Source organism: Xyrauchen texanus, chromosome 4 (assembly GCF_025860055.1).
Source record: "Xyrauchen texanus isolate HMW12.3.18 chromosome 4, RBS_HiC_50CHRs, whole genome shotgun sequence".
Lineage (NCBI taxonomy): Eukaryota > Metazoa > Chordata > Actinopteri > Cypriniformes > Catostomidae > Xyrauchen > Xyrauchen texanus.
The window spans coordinates 25,121,458-25,148,371 of NC_068279.1; the positions used below are offsets into that span (position 1 = coordinate 25,121,458).

Below are 26,914 nucleotides of genomic sequence, written 5' to 3' on the forward strand. Positions count from 1 at the left end.
TTGTCAGACTTTTTTGTTTCTGTATCCATGATTTTCACAGGGATTACCCATTATGCTTAGCGCATACTCCCTAACGACAGTCAAAAACGATGGAACACTCCCTGTTTACTTAACGCAAATCGCTTTCTCACTAAAATCTGTGTATGGACGCTTTCGACGGCAATCGCTGAATAAATAAGTACACAATCACACACATTTATATGTTAAAGTTACTATACTGGGCACTCACGCTTTCTGCACGTGTGTGTGTGTGTGTGTGTGTGTGTGTGTGTGTGTGTGTGTGTGTGTGAGCGTGTATTTATCACTTTGTGGGGACCAAATGTCCCCATAAGGATAGTAAAACCCGAAATTTTTGACCTTGTGGGGACATTTTGTCGGTCCCCATGAGGAAAACAGCTTATAAATCATACTAAATTATGTTTTTTGAAAATGTAAAAATGCAGAAAGTTTTCTGTGAGGGTTAGGTTTAGGGGTAGGGTTAGGTTTAGGGGATAGAATATAAAGTTTGTACAGTATAAAAACCATTATGTCTATGGAAAGTCCCCATAAAACATGGAAACACAACGTGTGTGTGTGTGTGTGTGTGTGTGTGTGTGTGTGTGTGTGTGTGTGTGTGTGTGTGTGTGTGTGTGTGTGTGTGTGTGTGTGTGAAAGAGAGAGAGAGACACATACATTCAGCACACTGAGAGAGAATTCACATTTATGATGTGCTAGATTTCACCGGATTTCTTGTTGCACACACAATGTATGATGATGACTATAGAAAGCACTTCAATATGAAAACGGACAAATCTGGGAATCTGAATCCGACCGGACACTTTTTAAGGTCCAACAAAGAGTGCATGTATATGAAAAGAGGACATATGTTCTCCCTTGGTTTCATTTAAAAATCTGCCGATTTGAGGCAAATGACAGAGAATTATGTTAATGCAACCTCTGCTTACTGCATCTGGTGTGACTCAAAGTTTCAGACAATGACAGCTTTTGGGTGGGTTTATTGTTGAAACATTAATTTTATAGTAATGTTTAAGCCACCTGTAGTTGTTATAACATCCTTTAACAGCACACATAGCTCTAGCGTACAATAACAACAACTTAGCGGAAAAGCGGAGCATCCGAGAGGATGCAGCTCGCTGTAATGGTGCCGCCCATGGAGAAGTCAGGAAAAAGGTGGATAGATACCTTAAAGCTTGGCAACAAAAAGCTATTCAACATTTCCACCATTGTTGCCATACAGTTCATTGAACACACATTGACCTTTTATAACAACATGACCCAAGCCCATGACCCACGATAAGAAAAGACACTTGCATATTAAAACACTTGTGCAAAGCAGCACACAAATATGTGGCAGATGACAAGTGTATATGCACACATACACATTATAAAATTATAAAAAATTATATTGATCAAAGCATGTTAATTAGCCTTGAGTCAGTCTAAAACTAATTAAAACCGGCAGGTTGTGCTAGTTTTCTGTCAGTAACAGAAAACGTTCCAGCACAATTTGTGTCACTGCATATTCTCTAAACTAAATGTGAAAGACAAACAATTACTTCCAATTTTTCATCTTATCAGGTCACTTCATGTACTTTTCAAACCAACTGCTTGAGATAAATCAAGGGGTCCAATGAGAAAACAATCTGTTAAATTAATATTTATAACCTACTGCTGAAATTCTTTCAGAAGACTATGGGCTAAATAAGTGTGTCCTCTTCCTTAATTATAAACTATTTGCCACAGTATCTGTCTCTGAACAGCTAAGGCTAATTCATCTTTAACTCTCTCATCTCTCTCTCTTACAGAGACAGTCAAGTGGGATGTTTATGGATTAATTTGAAAGATGGAATGAACAGATTGAGGCTTGTCCTGTAAACACCAGCCCCACCGATCTCACAGAGAGTAATTAAAGAGGGGTTCTGTCAGCTCTTACCACAGCAGCAAATTTAAATGTGCCATAGGGCACAACACAACTGAAGCTGTCATAGTAAAACATACTAACCGTAAACATACCTTAACTTTCCAAGCACATAAACTAAAAGAGATGCACCAGCATGAAGTCACACTGTCTGCCCACAGCACGAACCACAAAGAACATTGTCTGAAATGTGTGTGTTTACATACTTATCTAAAGTACATTAATGCGTTAAAGCATTTTTTTATTGAAAATACAACCATTCCATTACAAAGACCTAATTTCAATGCACCACACCAGTACCATCGGACCCATCCTCTCCTCTGTGTCACGATCCTTCTTCAGCAGCGAGGGCTCTCTGATGGCAAGTCTTCCTCCAGTCCCGGTTTTCAGCACCAGTGTAGCATGGTTCACTGTTGGGCGGAAACGAGGAAGCTGGGACTAGCTTGAACAATACACGTAGACTTTATTGTTCAAATTAAACACAACATAAAACTTTGCTTTTCAGCAGAACACCGACACACAGACACACACACACAAACAAAGTGTGTCTCTCTCTCTCTCTGGCAACCCCGGCTCCTTGTTATCTCTCTCTACCACTGATTGGGCAACTTAGCGCCAGGCATGCACCCTCACGGCCCGGCCACGCCCTCCTCCTCATCACATGTCATTACACTCTTCATTTCCTATCTTTGAAACACCACACTTGAATTTTGAACACTAAGACGATTAAGTCACACACACACACACACACACACACACACACACACACACACACACACACACACACACACACACACACACACACACACACACATTCACATAGGGTCTGCAACTTTCAACACAGTAAAGTTAAACCTTTCCCAAACAGGGACAGTCGTTCCAGTAATCAGATGACTTATCAGAGTGATTCTTTAGTAAGAATGCACCCTTGGGTGAACAGAGGAATTTCTCTTGGCTTAACTTTCTTTTCAAAATGTGTCCAAGCATGGTGAATGACCGCATAAATAAATGTCAATCCAGTGGTGGACTGGTGTCAAGAGTTCAGAAATAGCCTTGTTGTGTTGAGTTCAAAGAGATATTCTAAAAAATTTTGTGTGTGTCTAATTTCTATAGAGAATCATATATGGAGGAAATGCAGTTCGTATAATTTGCTCTTTTTCATCCAGTTCAATAGATGGCATTGCACATTATAGATACTTGGGACAGGTTATACAAAGGGCACAATCAAGTTATTACAAAAAAAAGAAGAAGAAGATGAAGTGCATAATACATAAAACTTAGTTTCACCTTACAGGCAGGAATGGATTATGACTAGCAAGGGCCCCAGGACAATTTTTTTTTAGGGCTCCCCCGGTCCAATTATCTTTTAAAATTGAGATCTATGCAATCTATTGATTTAAGTCTCTTTTAATACCTGTTCTTTTATTTACAGTCAGATTAATTCAAACACACAGCATGGATGTGGTTTTTAAAGAGACAGTACTATTTTAACATTTGTTATACATAATGTAAACTCAGTGTAAATACTACAAAGTATGCATACAAATTCATATATTTACAGGGGCCATAATAAATTATGAAATATTTTTACTTCATCAAACACTTTAAATATTGATTCATTTAAAAAATACAGTGGGATCCTTCAGTAACTATGCAAGGGTTTGGTGAAATTCAGCAAAGAGTTCAGACAGTTCTGGCTCGTGCTGCTATATCTTTTCAACTCATCTGAATGATGGGGTGTGTTCCATTCAGAGGTGATCATCCCTAAACCCTATTTCCTTCAAAGACTTTATCCTCTATTGTAAGAGCTTCGAAGAGCTAAAAGGTGTGGGGTTCGATAATAGTGGTCATTTGGTAATTTTTGGGGGAAATTCTGATTGGAATGACCCTACAGCTTGGTTACCATTATAACTCTTCCATTTCAAAGCCCTGCTAAGGCATCATTTAAACCTTTTCAAAGTGTCCAAAAATCCCCTAAACTACAATACATTGACAGAATATTTAAATACAAGTCTGTTTCAGAATGTTGGTCATTTCAAACTTCAGCTCTCAAACGTTTCACACAAGCCCTTTAATCTGCTTTAAGATGTTCTCTTCTTTCTTTCTTTCTTTCTTTCTTTCTTTCTTACTGTAAAACCTATAAAAAAATTCTAAATTAAAGCATTTAAAACTATTTTAAACTTTCAGACAAAATTTTGTCAGATCAATATTATAGTTTGTCTCGACATTTAGTTTAACCAGTACTTTTGAACCACACAAAGTAAAATATCAATATTTTCTTTTTCCTAACCTCCTAAGTAATCTTTTGTAATGCTCATTATTGTTTCATTAGTAATACCTGCCCTATATCAACCGGTTTGATTTCTCCCTATTTTAGTCTCCTTGTGTGTGATGTCCAGTGCCAGTTTGTCTTGTTATCTTGTTGGTCCTGGTTGTGTCTCCCAGTGTTTTTGTTGGTCCTGATCACCTTTCTGGTTTTAGTTCGGTCCAGTTGGTCCTGTTCCCCGTTTCACCTGTGCCCCAGCCTGGATTCCTTTTTCACCTATGGGGTAGTTTTTGTTGTTTTTCCCCTCTTGGCAGTTTGAGTTGTTAAATCGAGTATTTTTTTGTTTTTAACTCTGCGTTTTGGTCCTCATCTCGGCATAACCTTGACATTATGAACTGGCTCTAAGGGACTCAGCAGAGAGAGATTTTTTTTTTGCCAGCTCACTGCCCATATTAAGCAGCTTTTCAAGTTATGGGTGGAGGACAGGTCCGTGAGGAGATATGCCATCAAATTTGTATCTTTGTCCTCGGGTCTGGGATACAATCAGGCCCACCTAGGTGAGCCTTTTTGTGTGGGTCTGAATGAGCCAATTAGATCTTGTATCCCAGATTGGGGTGAGAATGGAGGTTTTTCAAGGCAGCCAGGCTGGCTATGAAGTGGTAGGAGTTTACATCAGCCTGTACCTCAGAGGACTTCCATTCTTCATCCCAAACCGAGGAACAGGGCACCCCCCCACACGGACACTGACGTCTCGTCTGAGCCTGCTGCTACGGACCGCCATGAAGCAGAGGCTGATATTGCTGCAGTGCCCCTCAGAAGGGCACTTATTCCTCAGGCGACCACAGCCAAAGAGCCAGTGCCCACACCTGCCATGGCCAACGAGCCAGTGCCCACGCCTGCCACGGCCATCGAGCCATTCACTTAAGCAAATACTCATACACACATGCATGCATATGTGTTGTTGTTTTTATGAAAATCTTTTTGTATTTTTTAATTTTCACACTATTACCCCACTTTAGCACCACTGAACTGCAGCACAGACTATCCATGCATCCGAATATGCCTAATTCTCTACTACATTGTATGCCAAAAGCAGTATGTTAAACGGACATCGACTGGACACTTAACTATCTCATAATGCCACAGGAGCCCAAGACACCACAGATTCAAAACACTGAATTTAAAAAATGGAAGAGAACTGCAACTGGGAAGGCTCTTTTCAACTGTAATGCTATAAACTCAGAATTTCGTTCTTCATTGAACACAGTACTTCTTCTAAAAGTATGTGAATTCTGATGCAATATGTGTCATTCTTGTACATGCATTCTCTAGACTTCAAAGGGTATGACACACAGACCACTCTCTCTGTCAGTTAACTGCAGTTCCTTTTTTAACCTTCCACTGAATTGCTTCATTCAAGCAATGTTTGCAAAGACAACTTTTCCAGTACACAAGTATTAACTGTAACTTTTGAAGGAAGTGGTCACATCAGGTCTTACTTAGGGTGAGAGCAAAACAGGAAGTGATCTACATTGTTCCATCGAGCTTGTTGTTTTAACTTTTCATCTTATGTCACTCTTGTGCATTTTAGTGGCATCAAAAATAAGGTGATTTACATTTTCATTTAAGTATGATTAGGTACTATTTATATATTTGATGAAATTTCATAACAGCAATTAGCACGATTAGCATAATTATTTGGTATGTGTAAGTGTTCTTCCGTAGGCCTCACAAAACTTTATGTTTTAGATGTCTCACTCATCTGCCCCAATTTGGGTCATGGAGCACTAATGATATAATAAATCCGATCAGAGATAGTGATGGTTAAGGGAGACAGAAAAAAATATGCACTTCTGGTTGTCTAAATAAAGCAGGATTGCAAAATACTGGAATGACCCTTTCTAATTTAAGACTTCTTGAATTACTGAGCACAAATGCGAAAATATTTTAATGGTTGTTAAAGTGACAAGGTCATTAACTATTGAACATTGATGATGTACATGATCTTATACGGTAGTGACAGTGGGCCAAGTTGACCATTAAAAAGCTTTTGTGGAAATATTTATCAAATGCTAATGAGATAACTGTCAGGGGCGTGTCTAGGGGGAGGCTGGGGGAGGCAGTGCCACCCCTAGGATAAGCTCTGCCTCCCCTGAGAATTTGAGAAATAATCTGTCCATCTGTTGTTTTGAGTGTAGCCCCGAATGTATTTTGAATAGTTGACTGACAAATATGAAACCGGACAAAAGCCCATGTAAACCCCCGAAATCATGTTGCCTTATTTCATTGTGCTTTGGCTTTGCACATACTGCATACAGCCTGTAAAAATAGACATAGGCATAATCTAGCCTATAGAATAAGTTCCTTTGCTGTCGGTAGCCTATGGGCGACTCCGTTTCTTCCTCTCTGTTGAATATGCAGCAGGTAGAGGAGGAGCTTGCACAGTCGTTGACATCAACTAACGTTACTTAGTGGCGAGTTACCGGCAATTAGCAGGAAAGACAGCAAAAATTAAGCAAATGAGGCTTTGGGGATTTTTCCGAAAGAAGTCAGTGGGTAAGAATACACATTTGTTTTTGTCCTTAAAGTCTTAAGATCATCATCTAGCTGGCTTTCACCCACAGTAGGCTAAACCTCAACAGTTGTAGCCTCTAACCTACATGTACAGATTAACGCAGCTTGGTAGCTTTGAGTTAACGCAGTCGTCTCTCATGCTGGACACTGCGGTTCGAGCCCCGTTCGGAGCGTACTTTGCTTGTTTATCAGGTGTTGTTTTCGCTAAGGATAACCAATAAGCATTAACTTAAAATGTATGTGTGACTTGTTTTGTGATATTAATTTGTAGGAAATATACACTTTGATTTGATTCAATGGTTTTGTAGAGTGTAGCAAAGATGAGCAACAGACTGAGGAGCAGCAGCTGTGCCAGAATCAGGCATGGAAACTGGTAACAATTAATCAGTCACTTCACTTAAGAGAAAGTTAAAAGTGAAACATTGTTTATCTCAATGATCCTAATGAAAGGATTTTGACAGATGAATTATTCTCATAGAGATTATGAGAATTATATACAGTTCGATGCCATAGTGTGTCAATGAACTTAGACAAAATCATTCATGTATTGCTTTAACTTAGGATCTTATACATCATTTTGACTATTTATGTCAAAAATATAAATTATTTATATTCAATATTTTTTTTACCTCACTTTACTCACTATAATATAACTCTTTTGTGATGACTTTATGTTAATGTACATGAAAATTCAAGAATCATGATAGATATTAGGGCAATCCCACTGATCTGCTCTTCCCAATACATTTTCTTCAATGGTATTGGTCCACAATTTGACATATGTAGCACTTGATGAATTAGTTGTTTGAAGCTGATTTGCAATACGTTATGTGCTGTATCTGTTCTTTTGCATCACAGATGATTCAGGGAGGAGAGAGGATGTTGAGGATAGTACTAGAGTGGAAGATTTAGGAACTGTAGAAACAGGCCCAGCCAGAGCAAAACTCAAAGAATACCCTCTCACCAGCTTTGGACTACAGGGAAGTGGTTGCTAGTGTGAAAATAAAATTGTCTGGGCTAAACCCCGGATGTCCTTCAATGCTGGAAACACCTCTGCATCTTATGATAAATTACAATTTAAAAGTGGATTGTTTTGTGCATATTTTTCCATCGCTAGCAGATGAGTGAGGTCTGACACAACAAAAATCCAGTTTAAGCCCTATAGTCTAATAGGAGCCCTGTGCCTATCTCTGGGTACCTGGCTTAGAAAAAGATATGCACTAAAACAGATTGTGTGTAATATAGCTTAATTTTGCACCAATTTTTTCAATTGTTTATGTTGCCCCCCCAAACAAGCCAAATGCCCCCAAACATGATATCCTGGTAACCCCTCTGATAACTGAAGACCCCTCTCACATTGCCAAAGACCAGGTTGGACTAAAACAATAGATTTTTAAAGCAGAATTTTCTTCTCTGAAAACAAAAATGTTTAAAGAAACACTGTAAAATCAACTGTGGTTGCCACAATAATTATGTAAAAAATACAGTAAAAATGTAAACAACTTTACAGAACAACCAGTAAATTTGACAGTTTACAGTATATTTTAAATTGCAGTACCGTTGTTTATATTATTAAATGATAAACTTAATATATTAAACATCTGAAACTGTAAAAATCTTTTCACTTTATAATGTGTTGTTAATCACTGTAGTAATTACAGAAGGGACAAAAAGAGATGACATGAAGTTGATCAAGAGTAGCCCTTCCAGGAACAATGACCAATAAACATGTAGAGACAGGACCCAGTGTCACTCACACACACTTAACACCATCAGGGTAACACATGAGAAATTACAATTATGCAATAAATATTAACTAAACTACATCAAATATGACACAGAACACCCCAAAGTACATAACTGTTATTGAAAATAAGAAGAAACATATCTATTCCCATCAAATATAATTTAGTTCCTGAAGCCTCGTCCGTTTCAGAGCTAGCGCCTGTAACCTCGACCATTCCAGAACCAGCGCCTGAAACCTCGACTGTCCCAGAGCCAGAAGCCTCATCCTTTCCAGTATCAGCATCCTCGGCCACGGAGGCTGTTCTCACAGCAGTGCTGATGGCCGTCTGGAAGAGGAAGAGAAGGGCTCCTTCTCCCCAGTAACTGGCAGCACTCACGGCCATGAGGTCATTCTCCTGTCACTGCCTGTGCTCACAACCACGGAGGTTTTTCCCCTGTCACTGCCAGGGTTCACGGACACAGAGGCCATTCCCCAGTCGTTGCCAGCACTCCCGGCCACAGAGGCCATTTCCCAGTTGCTGCCAACACTCCTGACCACGGAGGTCATTCTCCTGTCACTGCTGGTGCTCACGACCATATAGGTCGTTCCCCTGTCTCTGCCAGTCTTCACAGCCACGGAGGCCGTTCCCCTGTCACTGCCTGTGCTCTCGGCCACGGAGGTCGTTCCCCTGCCACTGCCAGTGTTCACAGCCACAGAGGCCGTTCCCCCGTCACTGCCTGTGCTCACAACCAAGGAGGTCGTGAGCTGCCAGGACTCCCGGCCATGGAGGTCATTTCCCAATCGCTGCCAGCTGTCCTGACCACAGTGGTTGTGTTCACCAAGTCTATCCAGTTCCCGAGCTTGTCCAGTTCACCCGAGGCTATTGACAAGCCTGTCCAGTTACCCGAGGCTTTTGACAAGCCTGTCCAGTTACCCAAGGCTGTTGACAAGCCTGTCCAGTGACCCAAGCCTCTCCAGTTTCAAAAACCTGACCAGTTTCACAAGCCTGTCTAGTTTCACGAGTCTGTCCATCTCCCTGTGTCTGTTCAGTTCCCCGAGCTGGTCCGGTTCTCTGAGTCTGGCAAGTTTCTTGAGTCTGTACATTTTCCAGAGCTTGTCCAGTTCCCAGAGCATGTTCAGTTCTCGGCATTCATTAAGCCTGTTCAGTGGCCGCCGTCTAGACTGCTAACCCCTGTCCAGTGGCTCTGCCCCTTGAGTGTTCCACAGCTCCACCCCCTGGAGTCTTCCACAGCTCTGCCCCTGAGCCTTCCACGACTTCTCCTCTGGCCTCCTTGGTCTCTTGGCCATCCGCCTGATCTGCCCTGGCCTCCTTCATCTGCTGTCCATCCGTCTGATCTTCTCTGATCTCCGTGGTCTCCTGGCCGTCCGCCTGATCTGCTCTGGTCACCTTGGTCTCCTGGTTGTCTGCCTGATCTGCTCTAGTTTCCTTGGTCTCGAGGCAATCCGCCTGATCTGCCCTAGTCTCCTGACCATCCGTCTGATCTGCCCTTGTCTCCTGACCATCTGCCTGATCTGCCCTGGCCTCCTGACCATCCGCCTGATCTGCCCTGGTCTCCTTGGTCTCCTCACCATCCGCCTGATCTGCCCTGGTATCCTGGTCTTCTGACCGTCCACCTGGTCTGCCCTGGCCTGCTTGGTCTCCTGGTTCACACTGGTATGATAACAGGAACAAAGCTGAGCTCTATCGCCAAGTTATCTGTTTGCTGAATTTGTGAGCGGGTACGTTTGTGAGGGGTCGTGTGTGTGTGTGCGATTAGTACGAGAGAGAGAACAGGTAACGGCACCAAAGCCGGTTTAGCGATTGCGGCTCATCCATCGAGATGGAGCTTGTATGACCAAAGTTAGGTTATGTACATTACTTCCTTGGGCAACAAGGAAACACCTGGGAGCAGCAGAGCTGCAAATATATGCAGTGCATACTGTTGCTCGAAGCCTAGGCTGAATCGCTGGGGTTTTCTACTCTCGATGCCATCATGGTTGAGGGATGCATTCTGTTGTGCATTTCGTTCAATAGGATTTGAGAGTTTGATCCTTCAGAATTTCATGCCTAGGTGTAAAGTGAGCAAGGCTTGATGGGACTGTAGACTGTTAAGCCTCCCTTTGTTTGATTTTGACAGCTGATTCTGTGTTATCAGGCTTTGAGTGTTCCTACAGGCCTCAGTCAGGCTTTATGATGGTGTGTAGGCCTGCTTTTTTCTCCAATCCGAGCACTAGTATTTTAGAACGGCTTTTATACAGCTCTTCGTTTTTACACAGAATTGGAGCACAGAGCATGATTATTCAACAATAACAGAGGCTTTACACTCAGCTTTGTAAATATGCCTTTTGACTTTTGATTGGTGCATGACATGTCTGTGAACTTTGCAACACCTTATGGCCACAGGCTTTCTTTGTATATGTTCAAATACTACAGAGCAGTGACACAAAAAGTCAACTGTTTCCACTTATCAACCACACAGGAAATCACACCACACTGTGTTCTCTTATGTTGATAATGGTGCAGTTGGTGCATGTATAGCTTTGTAGAACATTATAGCTTCAATAGACATTGGATGTCAGTAGATACCAGGCATACCACAAAAAATAAATACATGAGTCATTGTGTTGGTCTTCAAAAACATTCTTGCAACTTAAATGTGTCCTGGCAAAATGTGTTAAAGAAATGCAGTTGTTCACCCAAAAATGAAATTTCTGACACCATGCGGTTCCAAAGCTGTACGACTTGGTTAAATGGTGACAGAATTTTCATTTTTGGGTGAACTAATACTTTAAACCACATGAAGATATGCTTGAGTGGTCTAATTTTCAGACCATCTAACACTGACCATAGCGCAAGGTAAGTGTTTTGTTTATTTGTAATTTCATTCACATTACTAAGGAAGAGAGGGCAATGCATGTGAATTATGTAGATAAATATTACTAGATATTTTGTTTGGAGACATACACTGGCGGCCAAAAGTTTCGAATAATGTACAGATTTTGCTGTTTCGGAAGGAAACTGGAGCTTTAATTCACCAAATGGCATTCAACTGATCACAAAGTATAGTCAAGTCATTACTGATGTAAAAAAAATAGCACCATCATTATTTGAAAAAAATAAGTCATTTTTGATCAAATCTAGACAGGCCCCATTTCCAGCAGCCATCACTCCAACACATTAACCTTGAATAATCATGCTAAATTGCTAATTTGGTACTAGAAAATCACTTGCCACTATATCAAATAGTTGAAAGCTATTTGGTTCATTAAACGGCATGGTTACTGTTGTAACCTCCATTCCCCGAGGGAAGGAACGAGACGTTGTGTCGAATAAAGTGACACAAGGGGTCTTCCTGGGATGCCAAACGTACCTCTAAACCTGAGAAAAGGCCAATATCAAGTTGGCAGACAGAATTTGCATGTCCCGCCCCGGACATACGGGTATAAAGGGAAGCGGGGCAGCGAGTGCCAGTCAGGATTTTGCACTGAGGAGCTGAAAATTAGGTACGGCCGTTTGCAGTGGTAGGTCTAGTGCTGTGGCATGAGGGACACAACGTCTCGTTCCTTCCCTCAGGGAATGGAGGTTACAACAGTAACCATGACATTCCCCTTCTGTCACTCACTTGTCGTTGTGTCGATTTAAGTGACACAAGGGGTCCCATATAAAAATGGCACGCACTGACCGTGTTACATGAACTGTCGAGACAGGTGCAAGCAGGCTACTGTGGGCTAGAGGCAACTGTGCCGGCTGCATGTAGCCCTCCCCAATGCCCCCAAAGAGGTGTCACATACAGACCTTAGGTTCCCTGCACCCTGGAGGGTGGAACAGGCGCTACATGACTAGCGTGGGAGCAAGCCTGGCAGCCGCGCCTTTTCTCTCACTATGCCTCTCACATAGGACGTGAATCGGCTGGGGCTATCTTAACTCTATGAAATGCATCGGGGAAGGCAGTCTTTCCTGGACATATTCTTTCAGGGGAAAAGACCCTGCGGAGGCCACATCCTGCCCAGTCTAGGGGGAGGTAAATGTGGCAAATACACCACGAGGGTTGTGAAGCCGTATGTGGGAAATGGCACTGTGGTAGGTCCAGCCTAATGAGGGGGGATTCTAAAAGCATGGCGACCGGGGCAGCGGGGACCGTACCACCGGAAATACATCACCTTTTGACAAAGGTATTGGGTGTTGCCCAGCCCGCTGCTCTGCAGATGTCTACTAAGGAGGTGCCATGGGCCAGTGCCCATGAGGATGCCACACTTCTCGTAGAGTGTGCTCGAATCAGCAAGGGGGCAGGCACGGCCTGGGTGTGATAAGCTAAGGAAATAGCATCAATGACCCAGTAAGCTAACCTCTGTTTGGAGACAGCGTTCCCTTTCTGCTGTCCGCTGAAGCAGACATAGAGCTGCTCAGAACATCTAGAGCTCTGCGTGCGGTTCAAATAGATACACAAAGCACGTACACAGCAACAAGAAGGCTGGGTCTGCCTCCTCCCAGTGCAGCTTGCCTGCAGGCTCACAACCTGGTCCCTGAAGGGGGTCATAGGAACCTTGGGCACATAGCCCGGTCGCGGCCTCAGGATAACGTGCGAATGTGCCGGATCGAACTCCAGGCAGGTGTCGCTGACAGAGAATGCATGCAGGTCCCAACCCATTTGATGGAGGCTAACGCGATCAGGAGGGCCGTCTTCAGGGAGAGGGCCTTGAGCTCAACTGAATCAAGCGGCTCGAAGGGGGGTCCCTGAAGGCCCGAGAGGACCAGAGATATCCCAGGAGGAGAACAGGCTAGGCCGGGGACAGGGTTCAGTCTCCGGGCACCTTTCAGGAACCTGATAATCAAGCTGTGCTTACCTAGGGACTTGCCATCTACTGCGTCGTGGTGGGCTGCGATAGCAGCTACATACACCTTCAAGGTGTAGGGAGACAGCCTCTCCTGCAGGAATGAAAGCAATGACCGAACTGCGCACCTCTGCGGGTCTTCGGCTCGAGAACAACACCAATTTGCGAACAAGCGCCACATTAGGGTGTAAAGTTGTCTGGTGGAGGGAGCTCTGGCTTGGTTGATCGTGTCTACAACTGCAGGTGATAGATCCACTAGATCTTCCGCATCCCATCCAGGGGCCAGACGTGGAGGTTCCAGAGGTCTGGGTGTGGGTGTGGGTGCCAGAGGGTACCCCATCCCTGAGAAAGAAGGTCCTTCCTCAGGGGAATTTTCCAAGGAGGTGCTGTCGCGAGGAGTGTAAGATCCGAGAACCAGGCCCAGGTGGGCCAGTAAGGGGCCACCAGGATGACCTGTTCCTCGTCCTCCCTGATCTTGCACAACACCGGTGCAAGAAGGCTCACTGGGGTAAATGCATACCCGCATACCAGCTGTGTGCCAGCGTGTCTGTCCTGAGAGGAGCTCCTATCAGGGAGTACCAAAGCGTGCATTGGGAGTTGTCTTGGGAGGCAAAGAGATCTATCTGTGCCTTGCCGAATTGGTCCCATATCAGCTGGACCATCTTGGGGTGGAGCCTCCACTCTCCACTGGGCAAAACCTGCCACGACAGTGTGTCTGCCGTTGTGTTGCAGTTGCTAGGGATGTGAGTGGTGCGCAGCGACCTGACTCACAGCTGACTCCAAAGGCGGAGATGGCGGGAGAGTTGTGACATATGACGAGAGTGCACGCGGCCTTGGCAATTTATGTACGCTACCGTCGCAGTGCTGTCTGAATGGAACAAGATGCACTTGCCCCGGATTAGTGGGAGAAATCTCCATAGGGCAAGAGATACAGCCAACAACTCTAGGCAGTTGATGTGCCAACGCTGCTGGGGTCCTGTCCAGAGGCCAGCGGCAGCGTGCCCGTTGCACACGATGCCCCAACCCTGTCAAGAAGTGTCTGTGGTCACCACGACAAGTCTGGACACCTGCTGCAAGGTGACTCCAGTCCCCAGAAAGCAGAGTTCTGTCCAAGGGTTGAAAGTCTGAAGGCAAGAAGGGGTGATTGTCACACGGTATGTAACGTGGCACCATGCCCATCTCGGGACTCGAATCTGTAGCCAGTGCTGAAGCGGTCTCATATGCATCAACCCGAGCGGCACGGCCGCAGCTGAGGACGCCATATGCCCCAGGAGCCTCTGGAATTGTTTTAGAGGAACCGCGAGGTTGGTCCATGAGAGTGGCCATTGCCCACCCGAGTGCCTGCACTGTGAACTTCGTGACTCTGAGAGCGAGGTCGGTGGCAGAGTGCATTTCCTGCAGCACGTCGGGGTCGGAACTACCCAGGTGCAGATCTTTGAGTGCCTTGGCTTGGTGAACTTGCAGGAGAGCCATGGCATTCAGGGCGGAGGTGGACTGTCCGGTGGTGCTGTAGACTTTCGAGGTCAGTGATGACGACATTCTACAGGCTCTGGAGGGGAGTACTGGGTGGTCCAGCCAGGTGGTGGCGTTCTCGGGACACAAGTGGATCGCAACTGCTCTGTCCACCTGTGTACCCGTGGGCCACCCCGCCATCCAGGGTAGTGAGAGCGGACGAGCGGAGGGGTCAGTTCTGGGCAGTAAAAGGTGCCCTCCATGACCGCGTCGGCTCGTCATGCACATCCGGGAAGAACGGAACCGGGGGGGCGGCTCTGCGAGGCGTCCTGACCCGAGGAACCGATCGAGTAGCCGTGAGGGGGGGCGGAGGTTTCAAAGTTGCTCCGAAGAAAAATTCTGACTGTCACATGCTGCCCCGCTTCCCTTTATACACGTATGTCCGGGGTGGGGCATGCAAATTCTGTCTGCCAACTTGACAATGGCCTTTTCTCAGGTTCAGAGGTATGTTTGGCATCCCAAGACGACCCCTTGTGTCACTTCATTCGAAACAACGTTGAGTGAGTGACAGAAGGGGAATGAAGCTTAACTTTGTCTTTGTTTTTGTTTTTGAGTTGCCACAGTATGCAATAGTTTTAAGGTCAATATTAGGTCAAAAATGGCAAAAAAAAGAAAGTTTCTCTAGAAACTCATCAATCATTGTTTTGAGGAATGAAGGCTATACAAAGTTTGAAATTGCCAAAAAACTGAAGATTTCATACAAAGGTGTACACTACAGTCTTCAAAGACAAAGGACAACTGGCTCTAACAAGAACAGAAAGAGATGTGAAATGCCAGATGTACAACTAAACAAGAGGATAAGTACATCAGAGTCTCTAGTTTGAGAAATCGACGCCTCACATGGCCTCAGCTGACAACTTCATTGAATTCTACCCACTCAACACCAGATTAATGTATAACAGTAAAGAGAAGACTCAGGGGTGCTGGCCTTATGGGAAGAATTGCCAAGAAAAAGGCACTTTTGACACAGAAAAACAAAAAGAAAAGGTTAGAGTGGGCAAAGAAACACAGACATTGTACAATAGATAATTGGTAAAGAGTTTTATGGATCTTAACCCCATTGAGCTTTTGTGGGATCAGCTAAACTGTAAGGTGAGTGAGAAATACCGACAAGACAGCTACATTTATGGCAAGTGCTACAGGAAGCGTGGGGTGAAATGTAGCCTGAGTAACTGGATAAACTGACAGAATGCCAAGGATCTGCAAAGCTGTCTTTGCTGCATTTTTGATGAGAACTATTTGAAGTAGTTTAAGACATGCTGAAATTTTTTTTTTCACATTATTAATGTCCTGACTATAATTGTGATCAGTTGAATGCCACTTTAGTGACTAAAAGTACCAATTTCCACTTTCCATAAGAGAAAAATCTGTACATTATTCAAATTTTTGGCCAGTATATACTGTATGTGTCAACTTGCACTGACAGGAGGGTGCAAGACTGCGCACTAAAACTCGGGGGCGGAGTTGACAGAAAGCTTTCAAGAAGAAAAAAAAAACGTGTGTCAGTTTAGTTAGACAGAAGGCAACTGTGGACTCCACACCTAAACAACCAGACACAGAGGACTCGACTTGTGGAAAAAATCGCGTGTATATACGACTCAAAATGTATCCTTATGCGAAACATTTAGTAATGTATGCTTATCCGTAAAGACACATTAAATGTACATACACTTCATTTGATTGTGAGGAAAGTATGATTGTGGGATTTTTGGCATCGCGCACTGACTGCGCGCGATCTGATGAGTCCTCAGTTTAAGAGATATGCATCTAAAGCGCCTGTAAAGTGACCTTTCTGACTTCACCATCAACACGCTTGTGAGAAACAACTCGGTGATGACCAACGAGCAGAACAGTCGGGACCCGACCATTCCGGTCATTATGTTTATATTCGGTGTTGTTGGCAACGTGATTGCTATTGTAGTGCTTCGAAAGTCACGGAAAGAGCAAAAGGAGACCACTTTTTACACTCTTGTGTGTGGACTTGCTGTAACCGACCTGTTGGGCACGCTGCTGGCGAGTCCTGTGACCATTGCCACCTACGTGAATGGTGTGTGGCCCGGTGGGGAACCGCTATGTCAGTATTCCGGATTCATTTTGCTCTTCTTCTCCTTGGCTGGACTTAGTATTATTTGTGCCATGTCCATTGAGAGATACCTCGCCATCAATCACGCGTATTTCTACAGCCACTACGTGGACCAGAGGGTGGCAGGTTTGACGCTCATGGCCATCTATGTGTCCAATGCGCTCTTCTGTTCTCTTCCCACTATGGGACTGGGGAGTGTTGTGCATCAGTATCCAGGAACGTGGTGTTTCATCGACTGGCGGACCAACGACAGCACGAACGCCACTTTCTCCTACATGTATGCAGGCGTGAGCTCCGTTCTCATCCTCGCCACCGTTATCTGTAACGTGCTGGTGTGCGCGGCGCTGTTAATGATGCACAAGCGCTTCGTGCGCAGGACCTCGCTTGGCATGGATCAGGGGCGCATCGCAGAGATCAGGCGCAGGCGGAGTTTCGCCCATCTGGCTGGCGCAGAGATACATATGGTCATCGTCCTCATAGCAACCTCTATAGTCGTACTCATATGTTCCATTCCATTAGTGGTAAGTGTGATTTGGTGGCTTTCTTTGTTTTTAGGAAGTGAGAGTCGACTATACTTTAGAGCAGTTGCACAATGTGTGTTCATATGGGTACGGACAGGAAAATTACATTAATAAATATCAGTTTGTACACGGAAGCCCATAAATTAAGTTAAACAACTAGATCAGTAGCACGGATTTTAATAGCCTAGAAGAATTTCTATGACAATACAAAGTGTTTCGTCATTTATCACAAATGTACCTAGTGAAAATTTAAGGGGTTCACTGTTATACATACAGGTGAAACTCGAAAAATTACTCGGAATATTATCGTGCAAAAGTTCATTAATTTCAGTAATTCAACTTAAAAGGTGAAACTAGTATATTATATAGACTCATTACAAGCAAAGTAAGATATTTCAAGCTTTTCTTTGATATAATTTTGATGATTATGGCTTACAGCTTATGAAAACCCCAAATTCAGAATCTCAGAAAATTAGAATATTACATGAAATCAATAAAAAAAAGGATTTTAAATACAGAAATGTCGGCCCTCTGAAAAGTATAATCATGCATATGTACTCAGTACTTGGTTTGGGCCCCTTTTGCATTAATTACTGCCTCAATGCGGCGTGGCATGGATGCTATCAGCCTGTGGCACTGCTGAGGTGTTATGGAAGACCAAGATGCTTCAATAGCGGCCTTCAGCTCTTCTGCATTGTTTGGTCTCATGTCTCTCATCTTTCTCTTGGCAATGCCCCATAGATTCTCTATGGGGTTCAGGTCAGGCGAGTTTGCTGGCCAATCAAGCACAGTAATACCATGGTCATTGAACCAGGTTTTGGTACTTTTGGCAGTGTGGGCAGGTGCCAAGTCCTGCTGGAAAATGAAGTCAGCATCTCCATAAAGCTTGTCTGCTGAAGGAAGCATGAAGTGCTCTAAAATGTCCCGGTTGATGGCTGCGTTGACTCTGGACTTAATAAAGCACAGTGGACCAACACCAGCCGATGACATGGCTCCCCAAACCAACACAGACTGTGGAAACTTCACACTGGACTTCAAGCATCTTGGATTGTGTGCCTGGATGCAAAATTTGCTCTCATCAGAAAAGAGGACTTTGGACCACTGAGCAACAGACCAGTTCTTTTTTTCTTTAGCCCAGGTAAGACGCTTCTGACCTTGTTTGTTGTTCAGGAGCGGCTTGACAAGAGGAATATGACATTTTATGCCTCAGTCCACTCCTTGTGAAGCTCCCCCACACATTTGAATGGCCTTTTCCTGACAATCCTCTCCAGGCTACGGTCATCCCTGCTGCTTGTGCACCTTTTTCTTCCACACTTTTCCCTTCCACTTAACTTTCTATTAATGTGCTTTGATACAGCACTTTGAGAACATCCAACTTCTTTTGCAATTACCTTTTGAGGCTTTCCCTCCTTGTGGAGGGTGTCAATGATGGATTTCTGCAAAACTGTCAGGTCAGCAGTCTTCCCCATGATTGTGAATTCAACTGAACCAGACTGAGAGACCATTTAAAGGCTCAGGAACCCTTTGCAGGTGTTTAGCTGATTAGAGTGTGACACTTTGAGCCTACAATACTGAAACTTTTCACAATATTCTAATTTTCTGAGATTCTGAATTTGGGGTTTTCATAAGCTGTAAGCCATAATCATCAAAATTATATCAAATAAAGGCTTGAAATATCTTACTTTGCTTGTAATGAGTCTATATAATATATTAGTTTCACCTTTTAAGTTGAATTACTGAAATTAATGAACTTTTGCACGATATTCTAATTTTTCGACTTTCACCTGTATATTGAGAAACGAAAATGCAATTGGGTCATATCGAAATGCTTAAAATTCTAACTACTGCATAAAACGTGTAGGCTTATACAATATGACTTTATGAGCAGTTAACTGTAAATAGAAATAAGATTATGCAATATACTGTAATATTGATAGCAGCCTATAGTTACAGTATTATTAATAAATAAAAAAGGCACATTTGTTTGGAGCAAATCTGTCTGAAATTCACATTTAAGCAAAAAGCAGAAGTTTATCTACTGTTCACAATCTGAAAGTTCTTGACCATTTTGACAGATACACATATCAACTTTTGTTTTGCTGTTTTAATATTTGCGGACATGCAGTTTTTTAAAGATAACCAAAGATTCACAAAATTATTATTTTTTTTTAAATATATAAACAAACAGGCTCATGATAATGGTTTCAATGAGTCAGTACACCCTAACATTATGGATTTACTCACAATCTTTAAGCCATGCTGTTCTTTAGAATGACTAATTCAGTTTAATTCTTGGGTAAAATTAATGATAGGCTGCATCAAGATTTAAGGTTAGCATTTCATCAGTAGGCTAAAATCAGTCTTGTACATGGTCACAATTTCCTTTAAGATTCTTTTAAGAATTTTTTAGCACATTTTTAAATTCACTAGTTCATTTTAAATGGTCCAGTGTAACAAATACATTTTTAAATGCATATATCTCAGTTACTATGAGTTTAAAAAAGATGCATGCATCGTAATTATATGTAACCAATAAGATGCTTTAATGTGTTTTTTTCCTTATCATTATAATGTCTGTCAGTGTATGCGCACTGAGCGCGCTTGGTGTGTCTCTTATTAGAGAATGCGGTTGCTAATATTGAGCTCAGTTCTTCGTTATTGAGCACATTTGTGCCTCTCCCTTGTGATTGGTGCACAGCGCGTTAAGTATGTGAGTGATTAATGGTGTTTGTTATCTTCCCTGTAAACTATTTAGTAATTCTCGGTCATGTTGTTCCCAAGAGAAGCAGCAGGATCAACTCTGCAGCGTTGTTTTCTCTTTTCCGGTTGATTGTGCGTTTGGTGAAATTCGGCAAAGAGATCAGACAGTTCTGGCTCGCGCTGCTTTATCTTCAACTCATCTGAATGATGGGGTGTGTTCCATTCAGAGGTGATCATCCCTAAACCCTATTTCCTCCAAAAACTTTATCCTCTATTGTAAGAGCTTCGAAGGTTTGAAAGGTGTAGGGCTTATTGTATATATTGGTAAATCCATACCATATATACCTACAAAATAGTGGTAATTTGGTCATTTTTTGAGTCAATTCTGTTTGGAATGACCCTACAGCTTTATTATTATTATTTTCCATTGCAAAGCCCTGCTACGGCATAATTTAAGCCTTTTCACAGTGGCCAAAAATCCCCTAGACTATACATTACATTGACAGAATATTTAAATACAAGTCTTGTTTCAGAATGTTCATAAATTCAAACTTCAGCTCTCAAAAGTTTCACACAAGCCCTTTAATCTGCTTTAATATGTTATGTTCTCTTCTCTTTCTTTATTATTGTAAAACCTGAAATAATTTCTAACTTCAAGCATTTAAAACTATTTTAAAGTTTCCCAACCTTCTAAGTCGTTTTTTTTTTGTAATGTAGGGCAAACATGCACTTTATAGCAATACATTGTATAATAAACGTTTTTGTTCAACAGCCCTTTTATACAAAGAAAAAAGTTTAACATTATAAAGCCTGAATAATTAAAAAATAGTCTGAAAATTATATTTTCAAACCTGATTAAATATATTTTTCTACACAATAATGACATTTTAAACACATGTTGATTGAATTCAATAAATAATCATTTAAAAAATAAAAAATAAATAAATTGTTAAAATCAAAATCAACAAATATTTCATATAAAAAAAGAGTGCACCAAAACATGATAGTTGCTATTTTGGAAAATTACATAATAGGTGTTCTACTTCCATTACAGCATGAAAACTTTCACCAGGAGACAGTAGACATTCCATACACATCATGATGATGATGTAGAGGCTTTAGAAAGTAATGTATGGAATATGATATGCACAGCGTTTAAAGGTTAAAGAGTTGCTCAAAAAATGTCATTAGAAACAGGAAGGCAAAAGGGTCCTATAAGAGGGCTGGGGGCCCTCATAGTCACAGGGCCCTGTTGAGGGGGACTTATCTAAGCTCTCACAAATTTAAGAAAAACATTTATTTTCAAAGTTGATGGGCCACAAGACACCCTGGTTATCACGGGCCCCATTTCCCCGGTCCGTAATTCAACTATGCCCACAGCACTAAAACGTTGAAGGTGTCCATTCATTCATTCATTAATTCAATTAAAGTGTAAGTTATGCATACAATTTACAGTCTTTAGAATGTGTAAATGCCTTTTTAATAAGTGTTTAAGACAGAACTTGCAAAGCAGTTGCATTAAACACTTGGCCACCAGTGATGATTTAGCACAGATTGTGGACTTTTCAGACAATCTCTTATGAACCATAAGAGAACATTTAATAAATATTGAACTTTAATTAAACTTTACCATGCTAAATATTATTATGCAGTCATAATGCATTGATGTTTTGTTTAAATAAAATTAGTTTGGTCTATTTATTATGATCACTTTACTCTCAGTGGGATGGAAAATGAGAATACCACTCTTACCATTCTACCACTCCAATTTAGGGGGGCATGCCTACTGAAATGGGGGCACTGCACCCCAACACTCCAACACAGTTTTATGCAAATGGCCACAGGTGTGACATTGCATAAACATAGCCATTAACTTAAGACTTTGTCTAACAATTAGTCTGACTAGCTAAAGACATAATTGAAAGCCTGTTGCATAAAACAATCTCACAGTTGTCTTATGTAAGACAGTCTAATTTGGATTGTGGGACAATTAAGACATTTACATTGAAAACACAATATTTTTTTACCATCATAGAAGTTGAAGCCTTCTTCAAAGTCTCAACTCAAGCCCCATTCAGCCCTCTCCTGAAGCCCCCACTGGCTCAGCTGACAGTTATTTTCCATGGCAACATGGAATGTAAACAAAAGTTAGCCTGGGGTGTGCTGTCTTTCATTTTTGTCTTAAATGATTCTGGGGCCGGTTGCATAAACATAGCCATTAACTTAAGACTGCATCTAACAATTAGTTTGACTAGCTAAAGATGCCATAGAAAGCCTGTTGCATAAAACAAGCTCACAGTTGTCTTTAGTAAGACAGTCTAATTTGCATTGTGGGAAAAATAAGACACTGAACAGCTTAAAAAAATGGCCGACAGTGGACGCTCAATACATTTTTTATTCGCTGAGAATATTTGCTTATTAGAGGACTACAATGCTTCAAAATGTATTTTAATGAACACATTTAGTGATTTAACCCAAATAATTAAAAACACAACATTTTGTTACCATTTTTGAAGTCAAAGTCTTCAACCAAGTCTCAACTCAAGCCCCTTTCAGCCCCCACTGGCTCAGCTGACAGTTATTTTCAATGGCAAAATGGAATGTAAACAAAAGTTAGCCTGAGGTGTGCTGTCTTACATTTTGGTCTTTAATTAGACTGATCTAAGTTTTTATGCAACTGACTGAAAAAATTAAGACCAACATTTTAGACGACTAACTAGTACGACTAGTCTAAAACAGTTTTATGCAACCGGCCTCTGATCTAATTTTTATGCAACTGACTGAAAAAAACCAACATTTTAGACGAGTAACTAGTAAGAGTCTAAAAACGTTTTATGCAATCGGCCTGTTCATCAATTTGTTTTTACTTGTTTGACAGTTTAAATAATAAAAAGTACCAATAAATTAGCTGTTGCTGTCAGAAACAGATTTAGGATAAATAAAGATAAAAAAACAATTATTAAATCACATCTCTTTTTCCCATCTAGGTGCAGGTGTTTGTAAACCAGCTTTACCGTTACCCTGTGGAGATGGTAAAGGAGCAGAATCCAGACCTTAAAGCTATCCGAATTGCCTCTATAAATCCCATTCTTGACCCCTGGATCTACATCTTGCTTAGGAAGACAGTTGTGCTGAAGCTTCTAGAAAAGATAAAGTGCCTCTTCTGCCGTATTGGTGGGCGAAGTCATGGGAGGAGCACTACAGATTTTCACTGTGGTTGTGGTGTCCGCAATTTGTCAGTTGTGTCTAGGGATTTGCCGTCGATGGTGCTGCCTAAGCTGCCAGAAGTTATCAGCACATCACAGATGTACATTCACCCTCTGGAGGAGGGGCAGGAGAAAGGGTCCTCCACTCATTCCATGCAAAGTGGGACTTGTTCAGCTTCCACCAAACAAGCACTTCTGTGTGACTCTAAGGGCTTGGACCTCAGTAGTGGACACAGCTCCAATAACAGGGCAGAAGGGAGGGAAAGTAGAACAGACTTTCTGAAAACGCACTTGCTCACACACTCCAGCACAAATGAGATACAGTTTTCCAAGCACCAGCCCTTACAAGTAACATTTAAAGATGAGGCTCTTACCTTACAAGAAAGGCACATATGAAAGATGCTCTGAACAGAATGCCAGCAATGTGGAGGGAGCTTTTCAAAAGTGCCCAATAGAAACTCTTCATTTTTATTAAAAGCTTGATTGAACAGAGCATGATTTCTGTTGGTGGAAAACATTTCAAGAGCTCAATCTGAGTGTTTTCAAATGGAACCATAACTCCCAAAGAATGCATAAAAATATAGAACGGATATTTAAGAGAACTGTACCAGTCAAAGTACTAAACTAAAGTTTCTGTAACCAACCTGGATGGTTTGTAGAACACTTAAAATTAATCAAGTCAAAGGAATAGTTCACCCAAAAATGAAAATTCTCTCATCATTTATTCTCACACTTATGCCATCCCATATGTATATGGCTTCCTTTCATCTGCTGTAAATTAAGATTTTTAAAGAATTTCTAAGCTCTTTTTGTCCATACAATGCAACTGAATGGATGCCCAAATTTTGAAGCTCCATATATCAGATTAAAACAATCCATAAGACTCCAGTGGTTAAATCAATATCTTCAGAAGCGATGTGATAGGTGTGGGTGAGAAACGGATCAACATTTAAGTACTTTTTGTTTTACTAAACATTCTCCCTGATCAGTCAATCTCCACTTTAACTTTCACATTCTTCTTCTTCTGTTTTTGGTGATTCACATTCTTCATGCATATCTCCCCCTACTGGGTAGGTATAAGAATGTATTGCAAAATTTGACATAAATATTTATATCAATATTGCTAAATATTGGAAGTTATTACTAGTTAGTTATTACTTTTATGCTGCCTTTATGTGCTTTTAAAAGTGAAAAATGTTGGCACCCATTTACTTGCGTGAATGTAGCTCTACAGGGCTAAGAAATTCTTTCAAAAATCTTTTTTTGTGTTCTGCTGAAGAAAGAACGTCATGCACATCTGGGATGGCATGAGGGCGAGGAAATGATGAGAGAATTTTTATTTTTGTGTGAATTATCCCTTTAAGTCATCTGAGAGATTTTATTGGATAGGTACATTGGCTTCTTTTTCTGGAAATAATTAAAAAAGATATGTCTGTAGTTAAGCAAGAGTATATGCTGTAAGGATTATACAAAAGCTCTGATAAATGTGTCTCGACTAGACAGAAAACTGCAGAGAAGGCTAATTTTGACCAGAGAAAATTCAGAATTTGATTCAGGGGGAGGGAAAGCGATCCCACCCCGTTTTGATGGATGACCTTGTGAGCAAATACCTCTACGTTAAGTTCCCTTTTGCAGATATTCTGTTAAGATCTTGATGAGGTCATAAGTTAAACCAGCCAGTGGGCCAAAGTGTCATGTTTGTTTTTCTCATGCTGAAGCTCCTGCAGCTTGCATAATAAAATATTTCCATTTTCTTGCATTAAGCTGAGCAGACAATCATATAAACACATTGATGCATAAACAAATGTCCACTATGTAAAAGAGTACAATATAGCTTGACATAACTGTACATTCTTTGGAATCCCATAATATGTACATTATTATGTGAATATACCAAGCAATTTTATATACACGTTTAAAGACAATATGATCTTTACAAAATATGTTAGCACTACATCACAACATACAAAATGTGAGCACAACAATTCACAGCATTTCATTTTTTTTTCTTTTTATGTAGATACAGATGATAGAATGTATACCAATGAGATGAAAGCTATTGACATCTAAAATGTCTTTTTTGATGTCATATTTTGCACTTTTAAACCCTAGTAACCACTGAAAAATCAGCTTCTAACTGACAAAAACTGATCACTCTGGCCTTGATCAGTCAGTGGTCATCAAGGAGGAACTGATCAATCTGTATATATTTGTGATGCTAAAATGTGAATTGTTTATTGTATTTTTTTTTATTTATTGAAGAATTTTTAGACTGTAGGTGTTTCTTCTCTGTGAGAAGTTCACATGCATCTATCCATGTCAAAGCAAGTATAGGAAACGTTTTATTTCATTTGACATATTTTATGTGCATCAAAAACAATGCAAGGTGTGATTCAAACTGTTGCGTGTGTATAAATGATTCAACATTACAATGTACATTTACCTCTATTGATCTTTTCAGACTAATTGCAAGACATGAATTTTAAAACTTGTCTTACTTAATACCTTTGATGAATAGACTATTCAAAATGCACAATAGCTATCTAATTCAGAAATAAATTGTGGGATTGAGATGTCAAATAGATAACTGAAAGCAGAACCCCAGTCTGCTTTTTAATGAACAACCATTATGATAATCTGAGCAAAGTAGCATTAAAAAAAGTCATCATAAAGTTCTCAGTTTTACAAAGCAATTATTCTGCCATATTGACTGCAGCTGTAATAAACAAGACATTCTCAACTTCTATTGACAATCGAAGGCAAAATATTGATTAAGTAATTTGTAGGATGATAATTCATTATTTGATCCATTTTTGCATTACTGTTTAAACAGTTTTTTATTGTCTACAAAAGTCACTTTTAAGGAAAATAAAGAAACTGAAGTGAGGTGCTTCATATTTCTTATCATTAAGACATGCATTTTTATATTTCTGGAAATTCACTTATTCCGGATGCAACACACATTTCTTTCCCTAACTGAACCTTGGTGATCTAGCCTTCTGTCAATGAAGACCTTTTAACAACTTTAGTATATATAATGATGGTTATTCCAGATACAAAGAAAAATGTTAGAGGTAGGAAGTATATTTCTCAGTTGTTTCCAAGTCTTTACGATTGTTAGATATAATGCATTCATACAGATTTGATGCTGCCGGGTTGGAAGCAGATCTGTAATTCAAATAAAATTATTTATACATACACATTTTTTATTTAGGCCTTACTTAGTGACAATTTTGTTTTCATATGACTTCTTACAGCTAAAGAGGCAAGAGCAATGAATGGACGCTCCTGAGGATGGCTTTCCTGGCTAAAAGAGGTGTCAGAATGCCCTGGATATATGCATAAAAGTGGGGGGAAAAGTCTAATCAGTATAATATATATATAATATTATATATATTCAGGACTTAATTAGGTCCAGATGAACATGGGCTGTGCATGTTCACCAAGGTTTAAAACAAATAAAAATAATTAGCCTGCACAAAGTGATCTTTAGTCCAAACGTGTCCACGCAGTGTGTGCATACATGCAATAGAGAGAGATTAAGGCTAGTAATTGATTTTAGACGGCCAAATGTA

The 26,914-nt window shown here is 41.2% G+C and overlaps 1 protein-coding gene across 1 annotated transcript; it reads left to right on the forward strand.

The window, feature by feature from the left end:
* The first annotated feature begins 16,355 nt into the window (after positions 1 to 16,355).
* On the forward strand, positions 16,356 to 26,196 carry LOC127640584 (prostaglandin E2 receptor EP4 subtype-like). The gene is made up of 2 exons (XM_052123223.1): positions 16,356 to 17,433; positions 23,121 to 26,196. Exons 1-2 carry the CDS (start codon positions 16,663 to 16,665, stop codon positions 23,733 to 23,735), a joined length of 1,386 nt encoding a protein of 461 aa, XP_051979183.1. The 5' UTR covers positions 16,356 to 16,662; the 3' UTR covers positions 23,736 to 26,196.
* Positions 26,197 to 26,914: the final 718 nt, after the last annotated feature.

What these genes read in the sequence shown, in the direction of transcription:
- LOC127640584 (XM_052123223.1), top strand. Translation starts at nt 16,663, where the DNA reads ATGACCAACGAGCAGAACAGTCGGGACCCGACCATTCCGGTCATTATG. An exon ending in TATGTTCCATTCCATTAGTG is followed by an intron (nt 17,434 to 23,120) that starts GTAAGTGTGATT and finishes TTTCCCATCTAG; the next exon opens with GTGCAGGTGTTTGTAAACCA.